Below are 21,531 nucleotides of genomic sequence, written 5' to 3'. Positions count from 1 at the left end.
GAGGAACAAATTTTCTCCTTCCTCCTTGTGACACCCTTTTAGATATTTGAAAACCGCTATCATGTCCCCCCTTAATCTTCTTTTTTCCAAACTAAACAAGCCCAGTTCATGAAGCCTGGCTTCATAGGTCATGTTCTCTAGACCTTTAATCATTCTTGTCGCTCTTCTCTGTACCCTTTCCAATTTCTCCACATCTTTCTTGAAATGTGGCGCCCAGAACTGGACACAGTACTCCAGCTGAGGCCTAACTAGTACAGAGTAGAGCGGCAGAATGACTTCACGAGTTTTGCTTACAACACACCTGTTGATACAACCTAGAATCATATTTGCTTTTTTGGCAACAGCATCACACTGTTGACTCATATTCAACTTGTGGTCCACTATGACCCCTAGATCCCTTTCTGCCATGCTCCTTCCTAGACAGTCGCTTCCCATCTTGTATGTATGGAACTGATTGTTCCTTCCTAAGTGGAGCACTTTGCATTTCTCTTTATTAAACCTCATCCTGTTTACCTCTGACCATTTCTCTAACTTGCTAAGGTCATTTTGAATTATGTCCCTATCCTCCAAAGAAGTCGAAACCCCACCCAGTTTGGTATCATCCGCAAACTTAATAAGCGTACTCTCTATCCCAATATCTACATCATTGATGAAGATATTGAACAGTACGGGTCCCAAAACAGACCCTTGAGGAACTCCACTTGTTATCCCTTTCCAGCAGGATTTAGAACCGTTAACAACAACTCTCTGACTACGGTTATCCAGCCAATTATGCACCCACCTTATCGTGGCCCTATCTAAGTTATATTTGCCTAGTTTATCAATAAGAATATCATGCGAGACCGTATCAAATGCCTTACTAAAGTCTAGGTATATGACATCCACCGCTTCTCCCTTATCCACAAGGCTCATGAGATCACAACTCATGGAAATGAGTCCCTTATTAGCCCTCGGTTTAGCTGTAACTTCTTGGGCTACTGGAATATCAACAATAGTTTCTTACAGTTCCTCATCTTCGTTTCTGGGGCATGGTAGTGTACTTTTGGAGCACGTTTGCTGATTTCAGCAGGGCTACTTAGGAAATACACAGCTGGTCAGTTAGGAAAAGTGGCAGAATTACTGTGCTTTCTGTGAGTAAATTAAAGGCCTGATCCTGCTCTCAGATAAGTTAGTTGATCGTGAGTGTGGGAGCTACTTGGGATATTCAAACAGTTCCCTAGATAAATAGGAAATTCTCCCCCCCCCCCCCGCACAGAGGAAATCTGCACACAAAGTGCTGAGTAATGCCGAATCAGCAGCCAATGCTTGGCATCTCTGCATTCCTTTCATTTATACATGAAGAATTTGTGTAACTAGCATTTCTCTGGGCAGCCCACTCTTCCGGTATAAATTCAACAGCCTCTGCCATAGAAGGGGGGCAGGGAAGAGTGTGATAGGAGCAGGGGACTCTGCCTCCCTCAATGATGTCTATATATATTTAAACCAAAGTCCAGGAGAGCCAGCAAGCAGCATGACCTATTGTGTGACATATGATCAGGCTGTTCCAGCCAAAGGAATAGCCCCTAGAGCTAAGGTGACTTGGCAGTGTCAGCAGGGAACTAGGGGGCATTAAACTTGCACATGGATGGGACAGCAGGGACTGACTGATCAAAAAGCATGACCTACACTGATTGAATTAAAGGACCCACGAACCTGCCGCAGTACCAGACTCAAATCTCTTATGTGGCATAGCCATTAGGGGACAAAACCCGTGCCACATTAGGTGGATTACTCAGGCTGCTTGTCAGTGGATTATGGGAAATGTATATAACAGTTGACAGCTGAGAACTAGAGAGAGCAATGCAAGAAGAGTTTGCTCCCCATGCCTTGAATTCTGGAGAACAGAATTTACAGCAACTCATGATCTGGCAGGATGGCTGTAGGAGCTTTGTCTGAGCAAGGACTCCACAACTGAGTCCAGCTGGATAAAACTGCACAAACAATAACTGATCCCAGAATTAAAAATAGTTTTATTAAGTAGGTTTGCTTTGGTATCATTCCAAGGGCACTTGGTAACAAAGGCAGCACAGGAACCCAAGGCTGCAAGCCAGAACACTGGAAGGGAATAGTTCTGCCTGACATGGTGGAGCTGCTGACAGAAGTTGAGTCTTCCAGCCTGAATTCCAAAGTGACCACACTCTGTTCCAGTTCAAGAAACCTTTAACACAGAGTCTTTCAAACATCTACAATTCAGTTTCAAAGGGCCACAGCACAAAGATGGGCTTTCCAGCTGTGTGGCCAAAGAGCACTGCAAGCCATTTCCAAAACTTCCTTCCCAGCTGTCAGCTGGCATCATTTAACCTTCCCCTCCCCCCCACCACACAAGGATTTTAAATAGATGCAATTATAATTACATGTGTGCACACAATATTTCAAGACAATGTAAAATAAGACTCTCCCTACAGTTTAAATTAGATACTTCTTCCTATGCTTCCTGTCCTAGAGGGTGTGCTGTTGAACAGCTAACATGTACCACTCCAGAAGTAGCTGCACTTTCAGGGGGAGATGAGGGGACTCCTGTAGCTGTTCAGATTTTGCAAAAGCACCTTGGGATCTTCAGGGTTAAAAGTGCTATTGAAAGGTAAGGTGTATCATTCAAGGTGTTGAACCAGAACTGGCCCCATTTTTCTGGCTAAAAGCTCCCACCTTTACTGAGAAGAAGTGAGCTGTGCCCACGAAAGCTCACAATACCATCTACAAGTTTTGTTACTCTTTAAGGTGCTGCTAGACAATTTGTTGTTTTTAGGTTTTTTCCAGTGACAGACTAACTCGGCTACCCCCTGAATCCTTGGAAGGTCAGGGCAGCGTGTAGACCACATCGTGGCGCCTGGAATGCAGGCTAATGGGAGCTGCAGGGGAGATGCACACTACTTTGAGAGGTGTGGTACATGGCAGTGGAGCGCAGTCGGGAGCTCCGGGTAGGACACTAGGTCAAAAGTCCCCACATTGGGACAGCGAATGAGACAAGATATCTGGACAGACGCTATGGACTGCTAGCCCAGGAGCTGGTGGCAACAGTTCAGCACAAACACTGAAGCACTTGAGGCTTACCCTCTGTTCATTCCCGCTGAAGCTGCCCTGGCATTGACCACTGCAGGAAGACAGGATGCTGGGCTAGATGGACTGTTGCTCTGAGCCAATGGTAGGCCAGTCTGCAACAGAGGGGTCTCTTTTCCCCACACTGCACCCCAGCATGCCCACGGGAGCACAGACATCTCAATTCTGTTTGGCCAAGTCCCAGCAAGAGACACTTTTCAAAATTCTGCTCCACTCGCTCTTTAAACTGACTGAAGACCAGGGCCCCCAAAGCCCCCAGATCTCCTGCCACTTTGCTCTGTATGGGAACAATTCACCCGCCCGACACCTGTGCCCTGCTTTACAACCAACAGGAAGAGGCACTCTTGGGATGCCCAAAATGCCGACAGATGCCAGCTGAGATCAGGGCCCCACTGTGCTCATAAGAGCCAACTTCCCCCCAGACAGCGCACAGTGGAAAGGACAAGACAAGCAAAGGGCAAGAGGAATGGCTACAATGGACAGGCAGTAGACTGGGAACAGAGACACAGAGATTAAGGGCCTGAGCTACAGCCCACTGCCGTAAATGGGAGTATTTCCATTGAGGTCAAGAGGCTTTAGTTCAGCTCCTAGGTAATTTGTCCAAGGTCACACAGGAAATCTGTGGCAGAGCTTGGGTGTGAGTCCACGTCCCCTAGTGCCAGTCCAGTATCTTGACTACAAGATCATACATCTTCCCCTGGATCACTCACCTAAGCTTCCTCTTAAGGGTTTATGTGAAGGGAGATGATGAATTTCACCCTAAGAGGCACTGACTCAAACCTCAGAGTGACTCCACTTTTCTATGATTTGCAGCCTCCTATACATATGGAAATGTTTAATACTGGATTAAATATTCATCGTGGTTCAAAGACACAAAACTTTACATACAGTCCTAGGCCCAGAGCTGGGAGCTGAGGGGGGTGGGCTTGCAGAGACATCAGGATCAGCTTGCAGCAATGGGCGGGATGAGGCCTCAAATGCTCTGAATGACGCCCTCGGTTTCCTCTGCCTCCTCCCGGCGAAGTGTCTGGGAAGGACGGCACGAGCCCCAACATCAGAGCCGCAGATCAAGTGGCAGGGATCCTGCAGAGGCGGGCATGTGTCAGATCTGAGATGTGCCTTTATAGCTCCACTGGACATGCTGATTAGAGCAGCCTTGCTGAAGGAGCCTTTACAAGGCACCGTGCCTCTCAGGATGCTCTGCCTGTTGCCAGGTCTGCCGGCGGCGTGCAGTTCCTGCACTGACCCCCACAGTGCAACTCCCCCAGGCAGTGCCCCGAGCCACGCCGTGCGAGTCCCATCGGGCTGCAGCCTGTCACACCAACAGCCTGAGGCCTTCCCCCAGGAGCAGCATGTGGGCCGGGTGCCCCTACCTGCCCGCCCACGAGGGGTGAGTGAAGACAATTTTCCTTCTCTTTGCCCAGTTGGAGAAGACGGCCTTCTCGGTGATGAAGCGGTGCCCGCCCCGGTGGGCTCTCTCATGGGTGAGGTACATCCTGCATTCATCCATCTTGCCCTTTTCAAAGTAGTGGTAAGGCACTGTGGGCAGGTTCTTCTCCCTGCCAACCAGAGCAGACAAGAGGTACCAGAGTTACAGAATCATAGAGCTGGAAGAGACCTCAGCAGGTCAGCAGGTCCAGCTCCCTGCCCAAGGCAGGACCAACCCCAATTAAATCAACCCAAGTCAAGCTGAGACTTAAAAACCTCTAGGAATGGAGATTCCACCCCCTCCCTAGGGAGCCCATTCCAGTGCTTCATCCTCCTCCTAGTGAAACAGTTTTTCCTAATATCCAACCTAGACCTCTCCCACTGTAACTTGAGACCATTGCTCCTTGTTCTGCCATCCATCACTACTGAGAACAGCCTCTCTCCATCCTCTTCGGAACCTCCCTTCAGGAAGTTGAAGGCTGCTATCAAATCCTCCTTCACTCTTTTCTTCTGCAGACTAAACAAACCCAAATCCCTCAGGGTATGTCTAGACTACATGCCTCTGGTGACAGAGGCATGTAGATTAGGCTACCCGGCACAGGAAAATGAAATGACCTCCTGGGATGAGGTTTACCTGGGAGGTCAACAAATGCCTTTGATGTCGACCGCGGAGTGTCCAGACTACAGCACTGAGCCAACAAACAGCTGATCAGGTCACTACGGCAGCCATTTAAATTGAAATGAAGCAGCGATTTAAATAATCCCCGCTTCATTTTCCTATGCCGGGTAGCATAATCTACATGCCTCTGGCGACAGAGACATGAGGTCTAGATGCAGCCTCAGTCTCTCCTCATAGGTCATGCGCTCCAACCCCCTAATCATTTTGGTCGCCCTCCGCTGGACCCTCTCCAATGTGTCCACATCCTTTCTATAGTGGGGGGCCTAGAACTGGACACAATACTCCAGGCGTGGCCTCACCAAAGCTGAATAAAGGGGAATAATCACTTCTCTGGATCTGCTGGCAATGCTCCTTCTAATGCACCCTAATATGCCATTAGCCCTCCTGGCTACAAGGGCACACTGTTGACTCATATCCAGCTTCTCATCCACTGTAACCCCCAGGTCCTTTTCTGCAGACTGGCTACTTAGCCATTCAGTCCCCAGCCTGTAATAACGCTTGGGATTCTTCCATCCCAAGTGCAGGACTCTGCACTTGTCCTTGTTGAACCTCATCACATTTCCTTTGGCCCAATCCTCTAATCTGTCCAGGTCACTCTGGACCCTATCCCTGCCCTCCAGTGTATCTACCTCTCCCCCTAGCTTGGTGTCATCTGCGAACTTGCTGAAAGTGCAATCCACCCCCTCATCCAGGTCATTAATCAAGATGTTGAACAAAACCAGTCCAAGAACAGATTCTTGGGGCACTCCGCTAGAAACCGACCACCAACCTGACATCGAGCCGTTAATCACTACCTGTTGGGCCCGACAGTCTAGCCAGCTTTCTATCCATCTTACAGTCCATGTATCCAATCCATATTCCCTTAACTTGCTGGCAAGAATATTGTGGGAGACCCTATCAAAAGCCTTGCTAAAGTCTAGATATATCACATCCACTGACTTTCCCGTATCCACAGAGCCAGTTACCACATCATGGAAGCTAATCAGATTGGTCAGGCACGACTTGCCCTTCGTGAATCCATGTTGATTATTCCTGATCACTTTCCCCTCCTTCCAAGTGCTTCAAAATGGATTCCTTGAGGATCCCCTCTGAGATTTTTCTGAGGACTGAGGTAAGGCTGACTGGTCTGTAGTTCCCTGGATTGTCCTCCTTCCTTTTTTAAAGATGGGCACTACATTTGCCTTTTTCCAGTCATCTGGGATTTCTGCTGATCTCCATGAGTTTTCAAAGATAATGGCCAAAGGCTCCACAATTACATCTGCCAACTCCCTCAGTACCCTTGGATGCATTAAATCCAGACCCATGGATTTGTGTATGTTTGGCTTTACTACATAGTTCCTAACTTGTTCCTTCCCCACCAAGGGCTGTCCACCTCCTTCCCATACTGCATTGCCTAGCGCATTAGTCTGGGAGCTGACCTTGTCCATGAAGACAGAGGCAAAGAAAGCATTGAGTACTTCAGCTTTTCCCACATCACCTGTCCCACATCATCTGCAGGGGTAAATCTAGACTACAGACTTTTGTCGACAAAGCAAGCTGCTTTTCGACAGAGAGTCTAAATGCTCTCTTTTGAAAAAGCACAGTGTGGATGCAATAGCACCTTTTGTTGACAGAACTCTGTCGACAAAAGGCAATATTCCTCATAGAATGAGGTTTACCGCCGTCAACACAACTGCTGCGTTCTGTTGACGCAAAAAAGTCCATTTTTGTCAACAAAACCCTGTAGTCTAGACACATCCTAGGTTACCTTCCTGATCCAATAAGGGCCCCATACCCTCTCTGATCACCCTGTTGCTGCTAACATGCCTGTAGAAACCTTTCTTGTTATCCTTCACATTCCTTGCTAGCTGCAATTCCAATTGCGCTTTCGCCTTCCTGATAACTCCCCTGCATTCTCGAGCAATATATTTATACTCCTCCCTAGTCATCTGTCCAAGTTTCCACTTCTTGCAAGCTTCCTTTTTGTGTTTAAGCTCACCAAGGATGTCCCCGGTAAGCCAATCTGGTCGCCTACCATATTTGCTTTTCGTGCTGCGCATCGGGATGAGATCAGAGACCGAAGGGGACACAGGCAGGTGCTGGAGTCTGAGCAGGGCACAGCCAAGGCAGGTGCTGGCAGGGGCAGATGACGATTTTGCGGGGCCCAGGGCAGCACAATTTCACGGGGCCCCCCCTTTGACACGGCGCATGCGCAGTGGTGCCACGGCGCATGCGCGGGGCTTCTTGAAGCACGGGGCCCCCCGCTCACCCTGCCCTACATCCGCCCCTGGGTGCTGGAGTCTGAGCAGGGCAAAGCCAAGATGGCAGAGCAGGGATGGGAAGACCACACAAGATAGCTTCCAGCCTAGTAACCCCACAGAAATCTATTCAGCATCTCTGGGCAACATGACTGGGGGCACAGAGCACGAGTCATAGTCATGGGGATTCTCATGTCTAGCTAGGAGTTCAGTGTATAACCCCCCCCCCTTTAGGCTGGAAAAGCACAAGCAGATCTTCCACAGGGACCAAACCTGCCCCAGGAGATGAAGCCAGGAGTGCTGAATGAATGAAGAGCTTCATCCTGTGACAGGCCTGGCCCTGAAATCCACATCCTCCTCTTCACTGCCCTGGGCCTCCATACCCATCACACCCTTCCTCCATAGTCTTACTGCACCCCAGCTCTGCAGACTCCACTAGGTGTGGGCTTCACACAAAGCAGAACCATGTCACCTCTACAGCTAGGGTCCCCAGCTCCCTGGTCCTTTTGGGGGTCCTGTTCCAAACTGCCTCCTTGCTTATAAATATTCCTCATGAACTTGCCCCCAGCTCAGACTCCAGCACCTGCCTTGTCCTCTTCCTTCTCTGATCTCATCGCTGCTGGCACAAGGACCTTCTTTTCTGCAACTCCTGATGCTTGAAGCAGCCTCCCCATATCTGTCTACTTCATGTATTTTCTGCATTGTCCGAGACACCTAAAACACCCCTCCTCATGCTGGCATTTGTTATTGAACTTGGCTAAGTCTAAGCTCCCTCTGATTTGTTCCATCCACGTGCAGAATACATTTTGTGTGCACAGAATCACGTGCAGCTGTGCATCACCAATAGAAACACAAGCTCCCAGCTGTGGGCGCTCTGCCAATCAGCTGCACAACACCTGAATCTCTCCTGGGCAGCCACCCAAGCGCTCAGCTTACAGGGAAGACTGCTCTGGAGCCAGAGTGGGTGGAAGGTGTATTGTATTGTCCTGCGGGTGACGCTTTCGCAAACAGAAGAATGTGCTGGGATATTTCTGCTGCCTTGTGCTTTGTGGCAAAAGCCTCCCTCCATACCTGCAGTAGCCAGCGCTGACCATGCCGAAGACAAAGATCTGTTCGCACAGCTCCATTGCCAGGATCATGGTGAACCAGCCAGTGCTCAGGAAGGAGCCAGATGTCATTCTGCAAATCACACAGCAACAGAGTGGGAGGGGACAGGCTGCCATATCCGGCATGGCAGAGAGAGTGATGACATGGACTATGGGAGGGACTCATGTCCCAGACCAAGAGGGGTTAGCAAGGAACATCCTGCTTTGGCTGAGGGGGGCACACTAAGGGTACGTCTCCACTACAGGACAAAGGCGAATTAAGATACACAACGTCCGCTATATGAATTGCATAGCTGAAGTCGAAGTAGCTTAACTCAGCTTTAGGCGCTGTCCGCACTGCAGGAAGTCGAAGGAAGAACACTCTCCCTTTGACTTCCCTTCCTCCTCACGAAAGCAGGGTTATCGGCATCGACCCACTTCAAATTATCTGTCTTAACTAGACCGCTAATTCGAACCCTGGAAGATCAACAGCAGCAGCTTCACTCTTCCTCTGTGGTGCAGACGTATCCTAAGGGACTCACTGGGTGTGATCAGGCCCTTGGGTACAGTCTCTGCGTGAGGATGAAAGAACAAGAAGGAAAACAGGATGGGGAGGAAGATGGGCTCTTTGGCTACCAAAGCAGAAGCCCCACCGAAGCCAAGTCCTCTGCCGATCAGATCCCCCAGCTGACTCCATCTCCTTCTGGGCCCTATCCTGCTGAGCTGAGAGCACCCAGCTCCCCAGAGGTGTCGATGTTTGGCCAGATCAGGTGCGCCTCAGTGAGCACCTGAGAGAGCCAGGCGCAGGCCTCAGCCCTTGGAAACAGCTGATGGGGTCTCAGCTGAAGCTGGACTGTGAAGACCTTGGAACTAGGGTTCCCTCCTGCCAGAACAAAACCCAGACCATGTTATCAGAACATTTGAGACCAGATACATTAAACTGTATTTAAAAAACTTTTATCAGTAAATGCATCTTTTCCAGAATTAAAGGTTGTGGCCTGCCCGATGGGTTTCCCGGGGAACGGCCGCTAACTAAAGGCTGACTTTCCCTTGGAGGACATGAATACAACCCCCTGATCAAGAACAGGCAACACTGGCCAATCAGCTTGCAGCTGTCATAAATTATGTTAATGAGCCCAGACACAAGCTGACTGTCATAAATTATGGAATGAGCTCTTTAAATGGCCTTAGCAATCAAGGCAGGGGAAACCACCTCAATCCCAGGCTAACCCAGGAGAGGGGAAGGAAACGCCAGCAACAGAGGGTGCATGTGGTTTTGGAGGCTCTCTCTTCCCACCCCCTCCCACTCCAGTCTCCTAGGGTTTGTCTAGACAACAGGGTTTTTTCGAAAAAAGTAGCCCTTTTTTAAAAAAACTTCACCTGCATCTAGACTGAAGCTGCGTTCTTTTGAAAGTAAATTGGAAGAACGTGGCAGTTTTTTCGATCGTGGTAAACCTCATTTGACAAGGAATAACGCCTTTTTGAAAGTACTCTTTTGAAAAAAGGCGGTACTGAATGCAAACTCTGCTTTTTCAAAAGAGAGCGTCTAGACTGTTTCGAAAAAGCGAGCCGCTTTTTTAAAAATATGCTTGTAGTCTCGATGCGTGAACTAAGCTGCACTGACAGCTTTGGACACTGATGCTCCCTGTCCATCTACATCGGGTCTGGGACCAGCAGCAGCAAGGCAGGTGTTCTCAGGCTGCTCCCTGCGTAGGTCAGAGGAGAGATCAGTCATCAGTTCTCGGACTCCCTGCTGTCTGTGCCAAGCAGGGGCGCTAGCACTGCCAAAGGAGATGGAGACAACCAGGAACCAGATGGAACCCCCATTCATCTTCCAAGCCAAGGACAAATCACTGCTGACCTGCACCGGACCTCAAGATGGAAAGCTGGAGGCCCTGGGACATTACAGGCTGGAAGGGAGGAGCCTGCTCACCTGTTCCTGCCCGTCTCGTTCTGGAAGACCTCGTCACAGTAAGCCATCATTCTCTCAGTCAGCGTGTAGATCTGCAGGCTGGGGTACATCTCCTTCACCTCCCGGAGCGTCCTGTAGGTCATCCCCACCTTTTCCCTGCTCATCTTCTTCATGGGCCCCCAGATGACGTAGATGGTGTCCCGGGACTGCTTGAAGAAGTAGGACTGGTTCCTCAGGAGCAAGGGGATGCTGGTGTGTGAGACGACCCTGATGCTGCTCTTCGTCCCCACGTCCTCTTCGTAGCCACTGGTGGGGGCCTGGTTCATGCGCAGCACACACTCCATTTGGTCAATCTCCTTGCCCAGCCGCGAACCCAGCATCTGGCCCGAGCTGGATACCACGGCGCACTGGCGGCAAGGAGCTCTGACCAACGGCTGCAGCAAAACACACAGTTAGCAATGGAGAGGGACCAGGAAAGGCCCAGGGCTCGCAAGGCGAGGGGACCACAGCATGTATCCATTCCAGCCAGCAAAGCCGCATCACCCTTCCAGCACCGGCTTCCGGTCTGCCTTTAAATCCAGTTTGGAACTGCCTCCCTCCAGGGGCCCCTTCCCCCAGGGCACTGCTCTGACCCGCCCGCCCCCTCCCCCATGCTCTCCAGGGCACTGCTCTTACTCACCCGCCCCCTCCCCCATTCCCTCCAGGGCACTGCTCTAACCCACCCGCCCCCTCCCCCATTCCCTCCAGGGCACTGCTCTGACCCACCCGCCCCCTCCCCCATGCCCTCCAGGGCACTGCTCTTACTCACCCGCCCCCTCTCCCATTCCCTCCAGGGCACTGCTCTGACCCACCCGCCCTGCAACGCCCCACTGCAGGCCCAGGGCGGTGTCATTCTCAAGCCACATCTACAAGGGCCAAAGTCAGGTAAGAACTGGCCTCTCTCAACTCCCTTGAACATCGCTTGGCTGTACCTGGAAGCCTGGGAGCAGCACATGCTAACTGAGGCCCTCACCAAAGGGTGGGGTTTTCCATGACTCCAGAGGTCAGACGTGCTTTGCTTTGAGCTTGTCCCAGGACATGGACAGCAGAGACTCAATAGGCTCCTGGTGCTCTGAATGAACCCAGGGGGCTTTGCTATCCCAGCAGGAGCCCCAGGAGTCCCGTGGGCAATGCTTTGCATTTTAGGAGCCTCGAACATGGTGCAAACATTCCTCAAGTCTTGGGAACGTAAGTACCTTGTCTTCTTTAGTGGTGGAAAAGAGGCAATGCTAGGTGAAGTGACTCACCCTACGGCACACGGTGACACTGCACATAGAACCCAGGAACCCTAACTCCCAGCTTTGTGCTCTAACCACTAGCTCAGATTCTCCCCACCCATTCACAGCGAGAACTTTAACCCACCTGTCCATCAGGAACACGACTGTATCCCTTAAGGCTGAGGGCTCCAGGCACCATCACCAAGGGACGTTTATGGTCCTCCAGCTGCTTACAGCTGGCCCAACACAGCTGCAGGCAGAAGTGCAGGCAGGCCACGATGCAGAGCAAAGCACAAGCAGACAGAGTTAAGAACAGACAGACCTGCAATGCATTCAGAAGGAAGGCTCAGGATTTGCTGCTGAGAACTCAGTACATGGCAGCAGTAGGGGTGACTGCTTTCTAGTGACCAGCAACGTTCCCTCTAATCTTTTCCATCTAGGTGTGGAATAAATTTTTGTGCACCGAGTCATGTGCAAATGGGCACCACCATTAGAAACAAACAAAAAACCCAGCTGTGGGCACTCTGCTAATCAGCTGGGCAGCATCTGAATCTCTCCTGAGTGGCCCTACAAGCGCTCAGCTTACAGGGAACACTGGTGACAAGGGCTCTCATTGTGCAAGGGGGAATGTGCTCTGAATGCTGTAAGCATCCTGGAAAACAAAACAATGATCGTGGTTCTTCCTTCTTCCACAGTGGGAGGGGGCCCGCCACCTCTTTAGCAGCATGGGAAGGACAAGGGTGATTGCAGTGGACCTCAACACCTGGTTATAATCCCCAAGTTGAGAGATGTGCAATACAATGTAATCAAAGCCCCTTGGTGTTCTCAGTTGAACACGCTGGGGGATGCATAATGGGAAGGAAATGGAGCCAGCTGCAACTGATTCAGGCAATACCTGGGGAAAGCAATGGCTTTTAGAAGCAGGTGAGAGGGACTGAGATAGATGTTTACAAGGTGGCAGGGGGTTCTACAGCCTGGGCCTCCTGCTGAAAACCCATGTGATGCCTCACCCCCAAAGAGCTTCCTCCCTGTGTTCAGCCTCACAGCACGCCCACAAGGTAACATCACTTAGCATTTGCCGCCAAGGAAAGGCTGATGTGCAGGAAGATGAAGCACCTTGCCTGTGGTCACACAGGAGGTTCACAGCAAAGCACCCAGGAGCTCTGATTCCTAACCGCTGCTCTAGCCACTGGATAACACTCCCTTTCACAGAACACCTGCCTATGCAATCAGCAGGATACACCTCGGCAGGGGCCAGGGAAACAGGCGATTACACCCAGAATTTCCTGTAAACTGAGCATTAGGACAGACACCCTGGAAAGATCCAAATGCCGCCCAACCAATCAGCCAAGTGTGCACAGCCAGGTAGAGGACAGGGAAACAGGGGTTACAGCTGTGACCATCACCAGCACCCACTGCTCCTCTTTGCACATCCCCGGGAAAGAGTTACTATCCGCTACCTCCATCCTGCAACTCTCTCTGCCTCGCAGGGGCGAGCTCTCTCTGGCTGGTTTCATTACACAGCAGTCCCCAGGAAGCCAAGCATCACTGTGCATTTTGTGTTCTTGATCACAAACCCGGAGCGGGGCTGCACTCTTTGGCTGGCAGCAATTACAATTTGATATGAAACCTTCAGTCAAGCATCAGAATTGGGAGGCTCAGCAAATGTGCAGACAGGCCATTTATCTGCTGCGTGCGACTGTTCTAGTGCAGAATGACTCACTTCCTTTCTAGTAGCGAGAGGCTGCAGCGCTGATAAACGGCCCAGCCTTAAAAAGCTCTGAGGTTATGTGCTGCTGTGTTCCTGTTTAGACTGAAACCTCAGCCTCTGTCCTATCCGTGGTTGGCTTGAGCCTCAGGGAGGGTCCGATCAATATCAAGCACACCAGGAACCACCCCCAGCACCAGGCAGATGGTGGGCGCTACATTTCAAAGCAGGAATGCGGAAGTTCCTATCGACTAGTTGAATAGTTGATAGAATTTCCATCGACTTCTCGACTAGTAAATTACTCGACATTTAACATCATTATAAACCAGCTTTGATTGAAACAGCTGGTTTGTAACCTCCAGGTACGGCAAGAAACTGCTGAGAATTGTCTTTGAATGAGCAGTGAACTCGATAAGGTGCGGTGGTTGCTACAGTCAGAGGGGCTGAGTACTGAAGATAGACCTCTGAGGAACTGGAGTTCATTGCCTGCTAGAGAAGGTTTGGACTGGCAGAGCCCAGTGTTTCTGTATAAGCAAAATACAGGACTATGTAGCACTTTAAAGACTAACAAGATGGTTTATTAGATGATGAGCTTTCGTGGGCCAGACCCACTTCCTCAGATCAAATAGCTGAGTGTTTGGGCAGCCCCCCAGGAGAGATTCAAATGCCACCCAGCTGATTAGCGGAGCACTCAGAGCTGGCATCATGTGTTTCTACTGGTGGTGCACATGCCTCGGTGCACATAATAAAAATTATTCCACGTATGGATGGAAAAAAGAGAGGCAGAGTCCTGGAAAGGTTGCCTGCAAGGCAGATAAGCTGGCACGGCATTACAGGGAGCTGTGACTCAGGGTAGCAGCAGAAAAGTTCTCACTAGGAGAAGGTAACACAACAGTTCACAGCTCTGGGAACCCTAGCAGGCTGTCACTGATGCACTCAACAGCAGTCCCACTGATGGGAGGGGGGCAAATAGGGCAATTTCCCCGAGGCCTGGAGGTTCAAAGGGGTTCCCTTTGAATTGCTGCTGGGGAGCTGCTGTGTGGCTCTGAGGGCTGGGGGAGGCATGCCGTGTTCTGGCCAGCACTAAGGGCTTCCTGTCCTCAGCCCTGCCCCTACTGTCTGAGGCCCCACCCCTTCCGAGGGCACGGGGCCATTCCCACACACACCTTGCCCCAGAGCCCACAGTGGCTGTCAGCCCCACTGCTCTCCAGTGTCACTTTGTGGGAGAAGCACCTTGAAGCCACATGGCTCCCCGTGTATTCTCCTGTCCTCTGCAGCTAGAGGCTATTTATCAGGAATCTAACTGGGGCAAAAGACTCCAGGTAACCAGCTCCCGAAGCAGGCGTTGTTGGTAAACGTTTCCAGATGGCCACCACATAAATTCTTAATCAGCTAGAATACAGACAGGCATGATGCCCAATGCCCACTTGCATTTCCTGTCTGCCTGCAACTTTTTCCTTGGTTCTGTGATCCCAGCCCATTTTGCCATCAATATGGTCCTACATTCCAGGGTCTGGAGGAGGGGTTTGATACATGGGTGACTGGTGCCAGCAGGGAGAGGGGGATAGGGAGGGGCACCCCACTGAGCAATTACAATTTTGGTGGGGTTCAGGGGCGCAGTGCACTTTCTAGGTACTACCACAAGTCACCTATGGGTTTGAGAGCATCACTGAAGAATACAATCTGGTTACTTACAAATTTCTTCATGCTTTAGTGTCTTATCTGTCACCAGTTTGCCTCAGGATTCAGGAACGTTCCCTGCAAAATACAGACAGCTTAGTCAGCTGGCAACAAAACAAACATCCAGCAAAGAAAACCAGAAGTGAAGTCACTGGCTACATCTAGACTGCGAGCCTCTTTCGAAAAAGAGCATCTAGACTACAACCAGTTCTTTTGAAAAAGCAAGCCGCTTTTTTGAAAGAGAGCACCCAGGCAGTCTGGATGCTCTCTTTTGAAAAAGCCCTGATTGCGTTACATAGCGCCTAAGAGAGGGATGGGCAATAATTTTTGATGGGGGCCACTCCAAGATTTTCGAAAGTGCTCAAGAGCCGCACTTTTCTATGGAGTGGTTGTGGGGTCTGGGATGGAGGTTAGGTGCAGAAGGGTGCTCAGGGTAAGGGACTGGGGTGCAGGAGAGGGTGTGGGGTCTAAGAGGCAGTTTGGATGAAGAGGGGGAAGGGAGTTGCAGCATGCCAAGTTTCCCTCTCTTCAGAGAGGCAGATGGAGCAGTCAGCTGCTCTGAGCCCTAGGTCTGCTCCCTGCTTGTGGGTCCAGTGGGGTAGGCTGCGGGCCAGATTAAAAGGCTTGGCGGACCGGATCCAGACCCTGGGCTGTAACTTGGCCACCCCTGCTTTAAGATCTTGTTAAAAACTGCTCCCCTTCCTTTTGAAACCCTCTGTCAACTTGCTCCAGCTCACTACATCTTCCCTGTGACTCCGATCTCCCATTTCTGCCACTCATGATCAGGCTTCTTCTTTAAACCTCCACTTTAAATCCTCACTGTGAAGTCTGCAGCATGTGCCATCTGGAACATCTCTTACAGTGTGTGCTTCTCACTTCAGATCTCACCAGGCTAAAAATGACAATACACTGCACTTGTACAGAACCTGCTTGTGGGAGGATTCCCTTACTCCTCAATGTGCTTTACACCCTTTGTGGGCATTCCACACTCAGTAACGCCTTTAACAATTCCTCACAACACCCTTGTGAGAAAATACAGAGATCACCTTGTCCACCACTGAAATGCAGCCACCTCTGGGGTAGAACACAGCTGTTTAACAGAGCACAGTATTGCTAGACTAGGGTTTAAGGACAGAAATATTTATCAAACATGCATAGCCTACTATGTGCCAGTCATCTGGGCCACATTCCCAGTCCCTCCCTCAATATCAGACTTGTGCTTCAGTTTCCCTGAGAATTACGTGGACTCACCTGCCTTGTGGGGGAAGAATGAAGGTTCAGTTACCAGTGTCTGTCTGGTTCTTTGAAGCAAAATGCAGGACAATGTAGCACTTTAAAGACTAACAAGATGGTTTATTAGATGATGAGCTTTCGTGGGCCAGACCCACTTCCTCAGATCAAATAGTGGAAGAAAGTAGTCACAGCCATATATACCAAAGGTTCTTTGTCTGGTTCTTTGTGATCCTTGGCTGGAAGGGGCTGCAGGGGAGGCAAGGCTGTCATTTAGCTTGGCCAAGAGATGGAGAGGGTCAAAGCTTTCAGTGGAGCTTCCTTTCTCTTGCCAGAGCCTCCTCACCCTGAGCTGAGCCAATGTGCCGTGGCCCTCCCTCCTGAGCACTGCCAGAAGCAGGGCACCGAATCCCCACAGCAGCGTCCAAGAGAAGGCAGCGGGGATGGAGAATACTCCCCAGCGTGCGGGGAGACCCCCAGAGCTACACACAAAGGGCCTGATGTGGCCCAGTGACTGCCCAACACTTCTGCAGGGTCCCCTGCACCCGCTGAGATAGGGGGTCTCTGCCCCCTCCAGCCCCGGGGCTCCCACCCTCTCCAGGGCAGCGCCGCCCACGCCCCGCACTAACTCCCATCCCTAGGGCAGCAGAGCAGGGCCAGCCCCACGGGCGTCCCACGCATGGGGGCCCAGCCTTACTCACACCCCAGCCCCCGGCAGCGGAGCAGGGCCAGCTCCCTTCCAGCGCCAGGAGGGACGCCCCGAGCGCCCAGCCGCAGGGGATCCCTGCCCGGGGAAGGGTCCCGCACAGCCCGCTCCGGGGCGGTACCGCTACGGCGGGGAGCCCGGATGCGGCTCCGCGGCGGTTCCCGGGCAGCCGCCCCGCGGCCGGGCCCTGGATCCTTCCCGGGCAGGGCCTCTGCGCCGGAGGCTGCGCCGCCCCAGGGCCCGGCATCGGCCGCACGCCCCGCCCCTGCTGCGGGACCGCCCCCGGCACCAGCCCGCTCCGTGCCCCCCCGTGACACCTCCCCCTCCGCTAGCATCCCCCCGCACCCCCCCGCTCTGACACCTCCCCCTCCGCTAGCATCCCCCCCGCACCCCCCGTGACACCTCCCCCTCCGCTAGCATCCCCCCGCACCCCCCCGCTCTGACACCTCCCCCTCCGCTAGCATCCCCCCCGCTCTGACACCTCCCCCTCCGCTAGCATCCCCCCGCACCCCCCGTGACACCTCCCCCTCCGCTAGCATCCCCCCCGCACCCCCCCGTGACAGCTCCCCCTCCGCTAGCATCCCCCCCGCTCTGACACCTCCCCCTCCGCTAGCATCCCCCCCGCACCCCCCGTGACACCTCCCCCTCCGCTAGCATCCCCCCGCACCCCCCCGCTCTGACACCTCCCCCTCCGCTAGCATCCCCCCGCACCCCCCGTGACACCTCCCCCTCCGCTAGCATCCCCCCGCACCCCCCCGCTCTGACACCTCCCCCTCCGCTAGCATCCCCCCGCACCCCCCCGTGACACCTCCCCCTCCGCTAGCATCCCCCCGCACCCCCCGTGACACCTCCCCCTCCGCTAGCATCCCCCCGCACCCCCCGTGACACCTCCCCCTCCGCTAGCATCCCCCCGCACCCCCCCGCTCTGACACCTCCCCCTCCGCTAGCATCCCCCCGCACCCCCCGTGACACCTCCCCCTCCGCTAGCATCCCCCCGCACCCCCCCGCTCTGACACCTCCCCCTCCGCTAGCATCCCCCCCGCTCTGACACCTCCCCCTCCGCTAGCATCCCCCCCGCACCCCCCGTGACACCTCCCCCTCCGCTAGCATCCCCCCCGCACCCCCCCGTGACAGCTCCCCCTCCGCTAGCATCCCCCCGCTCTGACACCTCCCCCTCCGCTAGCATCCCCCCGCACCCCCCGTGACACCTCCCCCTCCGCTAGCATCCCCCCGCACCCCCCCGCTCTGACACCTCCCCCTCCGCTAGCATCCCCCCCGCACCCCCCGTGACACCTCCCCCTCCGCTAGCATCCCCCCGCACCCCCCCGCTCTGACACCTCCCCCTCCGCTAGCATCCCCCCGCACCCCCCCCGTGACACCTCCCCCTCCGCTAGCATCCCCCCGCACCCCCCGTGACACCTCCCCCTCCGCTAGCATCCCCCCGCACCCCCCGTGACACCTCCCCCTCCGCTAGCATCCCCCCGCACCCCCCCGCTCTGACACCTCCCCCTCCGCTAGCATCCCCCCGCACCCCCCGTGACACCTCCCCCTCCGCTAGCATCCCCCCGCACCCCCCGTGACACCTCCCCCTCCGCTAGCATCCCCCCGCACCCCCCCGCTCTGACACCTCCCCCTCCGCTAGCATCCCCCCGCACCCCCCCGCTCTGACACCTCCCCCTCCGCTAACATCCCCCCCCGCACCCCCCCGCTCTGACACCTCCCCCTCCGCTAACATCCCCCCGCTCTGACACCTCCCCCTCCGCTAGCATCCCCCCGCACCCCCCCCGCTCTGACACCTCCCCCTCCGCTAACATCCCCCCGCTCTGACACCTCCCCCTCCGCTAGCATCCCCCCGCACCCCCCCCTCTGAAACCTCCCCCTCCGCTAGCATCCCCCCGCACCCCCCCGCTCTGACACCTCCCCCTCCGCTAGCATCCCCCCCCTCTGACACCTCCCCCTCCGCTAGCATCCCCCCCGCTCTGACACCTCCCCCTCCGCTAGCATCCCCCCCGCACCGCCCCCCCGCTCTGACACCTCCCCCTCCCGCTGCATCCCCCCGCACCCCCCCCTCTGACACCTCCCCCTCCGCTAGCATCCCCCCGCTCTGACACCTCCCCCCCGCACATCCCCCCCGCACCGCCCCCCCGCTCTGACACCTCCCCCTCCGCTAGCATCCTCCACACCCCCCCACGGCCCCCCCCCCACTCTGACACCTCCCCCCCGCACATCCCCCCACCCTCCCGCTCTGACACCTCCCCCCACACAGCCCGCCACCCAGCTCTGACATCTCCCACCCCCCACACCCCCTCCATAACTCCCCCACATTGCCCCATCACCCAGCTCTGACACCTCCCACTCCCACACTCCCCTCCATAACTCCCCCGCACGGCCCACCATCCAGCTCTGACACCTCCCAACCCCCACACCACCCTCCATACCGCCCCCTGCATGGCCCACCAGCCAGCTCTGACACCTCCCACCCCCACACCGCCCCCATAACTCCCCCTATATTGCCCCGCCACCCAACTCTGACACCTCCCCCTCCGCTAGCATCCCCCACACCGCCCCTGCACAGCCCGCCCCCCCAGCTGTGACACCTCCCACCCCCCACACCGCCCTTCTTTGACCATCCTCTCCTCCTCTAGTGCCAGCTTCACCTTCCCGAGGATCCATACCAAATGCCTCTCCTGTGGCACTGATTGCTGTGCCCAAGGCCTTTGCCAAGCCCACTGCAGCCCAGCACTTGCAAAATATCTTCCACTCCCCCTCCTTCTTCCTACAGACCTTTCCCCACAAACCAAACCTCACCGTACCACTGTGCAACAAAATGGGACTGACCTCAATCACTTCTATTGGTCCTGCGGAGAAAGTCGGAACTCAAAGAAAGAGTGCAAACAGGGACAAGTGAACTGTGTATTTAAATACTTTCGGTTTAGCTACAAAAAGGCTCGCTGTCAGTGAGTGGTTTATGCCCTGATGCATGACGAGTTATGGGCCTTAGAAAGTTTGCATCCTGTGTAGCAAAATTAGACTTCAGAAGGATCAGACTTTTATTAGCAATTGTCAATAAATGTCAATTTCACCTGTGTGAAAAAATATTTCCACCAGAAATGATCAAAACTTTCAGACAAGCAAAATAACAAAAATGCTGCTTGAGCACATAGTCGAGTGTGATTTAAGGATCTATACTTTGTATATTTTGTTGTGGGATACTGACAAGTTGGGTTTTAATGGCATACTGCTTTATTGTTTTGGATGTCAAAATCTACTGCCATGAAATAATCATTGGATAACGTCTGCCCCCATAATTGCCCACACCTATGACAATTTAAATTAATACACTAAAAAACCCTTAAAATGATCATTGATATTATCCAGCAAAATTATATAAAAATAAACATTAAACTCTGAAAAGCCTAAAAGGAACTCCAGGGCTGTGTCTAGACTGGCAAGCTGTCTACACTGGCCACTTGAATTTCCGCAAGAACACTGACGATCTCATGTAAGAAATCAGTGCTTCTTGCGGAAATACTGTGCTGTTCCCGTTTGGGCAAAAGTCCTTTTGCGCAAAAGCTTTTGCGCAAAAGGGCCAGTGTAGACAGCTCAGATTTGTTTTGCGCAAAAAAGCCCCGATCGCGAAAATGGCAATCAGGGCTTTTTTGCGGAAAAGCGTGTCTAAATTGGCACGGACACTTTTCTGCAAAAAGTGCTTTTGTGGAAAAGCGTCCATGCCAATCTAGATGCTCTTTTCCACAAATGCTTTTAATGGAAAACTTTTCCATTAAAAGCATTTGCGGAAAATCATGTCAGTCTAGACGTAGCCCAGATGTTCTGTTATTTTCCATATTAGTGCCTCAGCATTAACTTTAGATAGAACTCCAGAACTTCTTGGATAGACAGCAGCTCATTGAAGCTCCTGGCCTGTGCATGTTTACATGTCAAAATAGTCTTTCAGCCATGCAGCAGTAGCTTTACAGAAAAGTGTCTCTGAAAGCTGCTTTTGATATGCCCCATGCAGGTACTGGGGCGGGGTGGGGTTTCTTGGCCCCAGAATTTGCATGGGGCATATCAAAAGCAGCTTTCTATCCAGAGACTTTGCTGCAGCTTTACCAAAGCAGGCAGGTTAGGTCTGGGGAACAGAGGAGATGAGGGGATTAGGATGAGCCGGCCCAGGGCTCCTCTGGCGGGGTGGGGACACTTGGGAGTTTCTCTGGGAAGTGGGCCTTGTGGCCCCAGCTGAGGGAGGGAGCAGAGGGCCCACTGATTTCTGCCCTGGCCCCCAAATGGTGATTCACCCAGTGGACCTGGGTAAACTCTGGTGAGTAAAAAGGCTTTCGAATTCCTGGGCTAAATCTTAAAGCCTTGCTCTCTCACTATGAGTCTCATAGATGGTTTTACCCTAGTAAGTCCTGAGGGATTTGGCCCACTCCCAAGAAGTGATTAATGCTACTGTCTGACTCAGGTTAGCCCTAAGCTTGGCTGACACAGACACCCAATGGAAGCTCCAGATCCTG

General features: G+C 53.2%; 1 protein-coding gene across 10 annotated transcripts; it reads right to left on the bottom strand.

The window, feature by feature from the left end:
- Positions 1-1,989: 1,989 nt before the first annotated feature.
- On the bottom strand, positions 1,990-19,873 carry ST6GALNAC4 (ST6 N-acetylgalactosaminide alpha-2,6-sialyltransferase 4). 10 transcript variants are annotated; one of them, XM_075906057.2, is made up of 8 exons: positions 19,856-19,873; positions 16,333-16,560; positions 15,097-15,159; positions 11,839-12,015; positions 10,459-10,871; positions 8,512-8,619; positions 4,470-4,655; positions 1,990-4,179 (listed from the first exon to the last, which is right to left on the bottom strand). In XM_075906057.2, the coding sequence occupies exons 3-8, from the start codon at positions 15,106-15,108 to the stop codon at positions 4,164-4,166; spliced, it is 912 nt and encodes a 303-aa protein (XP_075762172.1). In that variant the 5' UTR covers positions 15,109-15,159; positions 16,333-16,560; positions 19,856-19,873; the 3' UTR covers positions 1,990-4,163. The 10 variants fall into 10 exon arrangements, with proteins under 10 accessions (XP_075762172.1, XP_075762170.1, XP_075762169.1 ...); XM_075906055.2 differs by lacking the exon at positions 19,856-19,873 and adding an exon at positions 17,139-17,289; XM_075906054.2 differs by lacking the exon at positions 19,856-19,873 and adding an exon at positions 16,941-17,283.
- Between the last annotated feature and the right edge of the window lie 1,658 nt (positions 19,874-21,531).

The sequence above is a fragment of the Pelodiscus sinensis genome, chromosome 23, assembly GCF_052426305.1.
Source record: "Pelodiscus sinensis isolate ZL-2025 chromosome 23, ASM5242630v1, whole genome shotgun sequence".
Taxonomy (NCBI): domain Eukaryota; kingdom Metazoa; phylum Chordata; order Testudines; family Trionychidae; genus Pelodiscus; species Pelodiscus sinensis.
Note: the sequence above shows the minus strand (reverse complement) of the source record. Positions and strands in the feature narration are given on the sequence as shown.

Bases quoted from the DNA above. Each gene is read 5' to 3' on its own strand.
- ST6GALNAC4 (XM_075906057.2), bottom strand. The intron at 10,872-11,838 runs GTGGGTTAAAGT...GTTTTGCTGCAG, and splicing joins GTCGTGTTCCTGATGGACAG to CCGTTGGTCAGAGCTCCTTG. The intron at 4,656-8,511 runs GTATGGAGGGAG...TCTGGTTGGCAG, and splicing joins GTCAGCGCTGGCTACTGCAG to GGAGAAGAACCTGCCCACAG.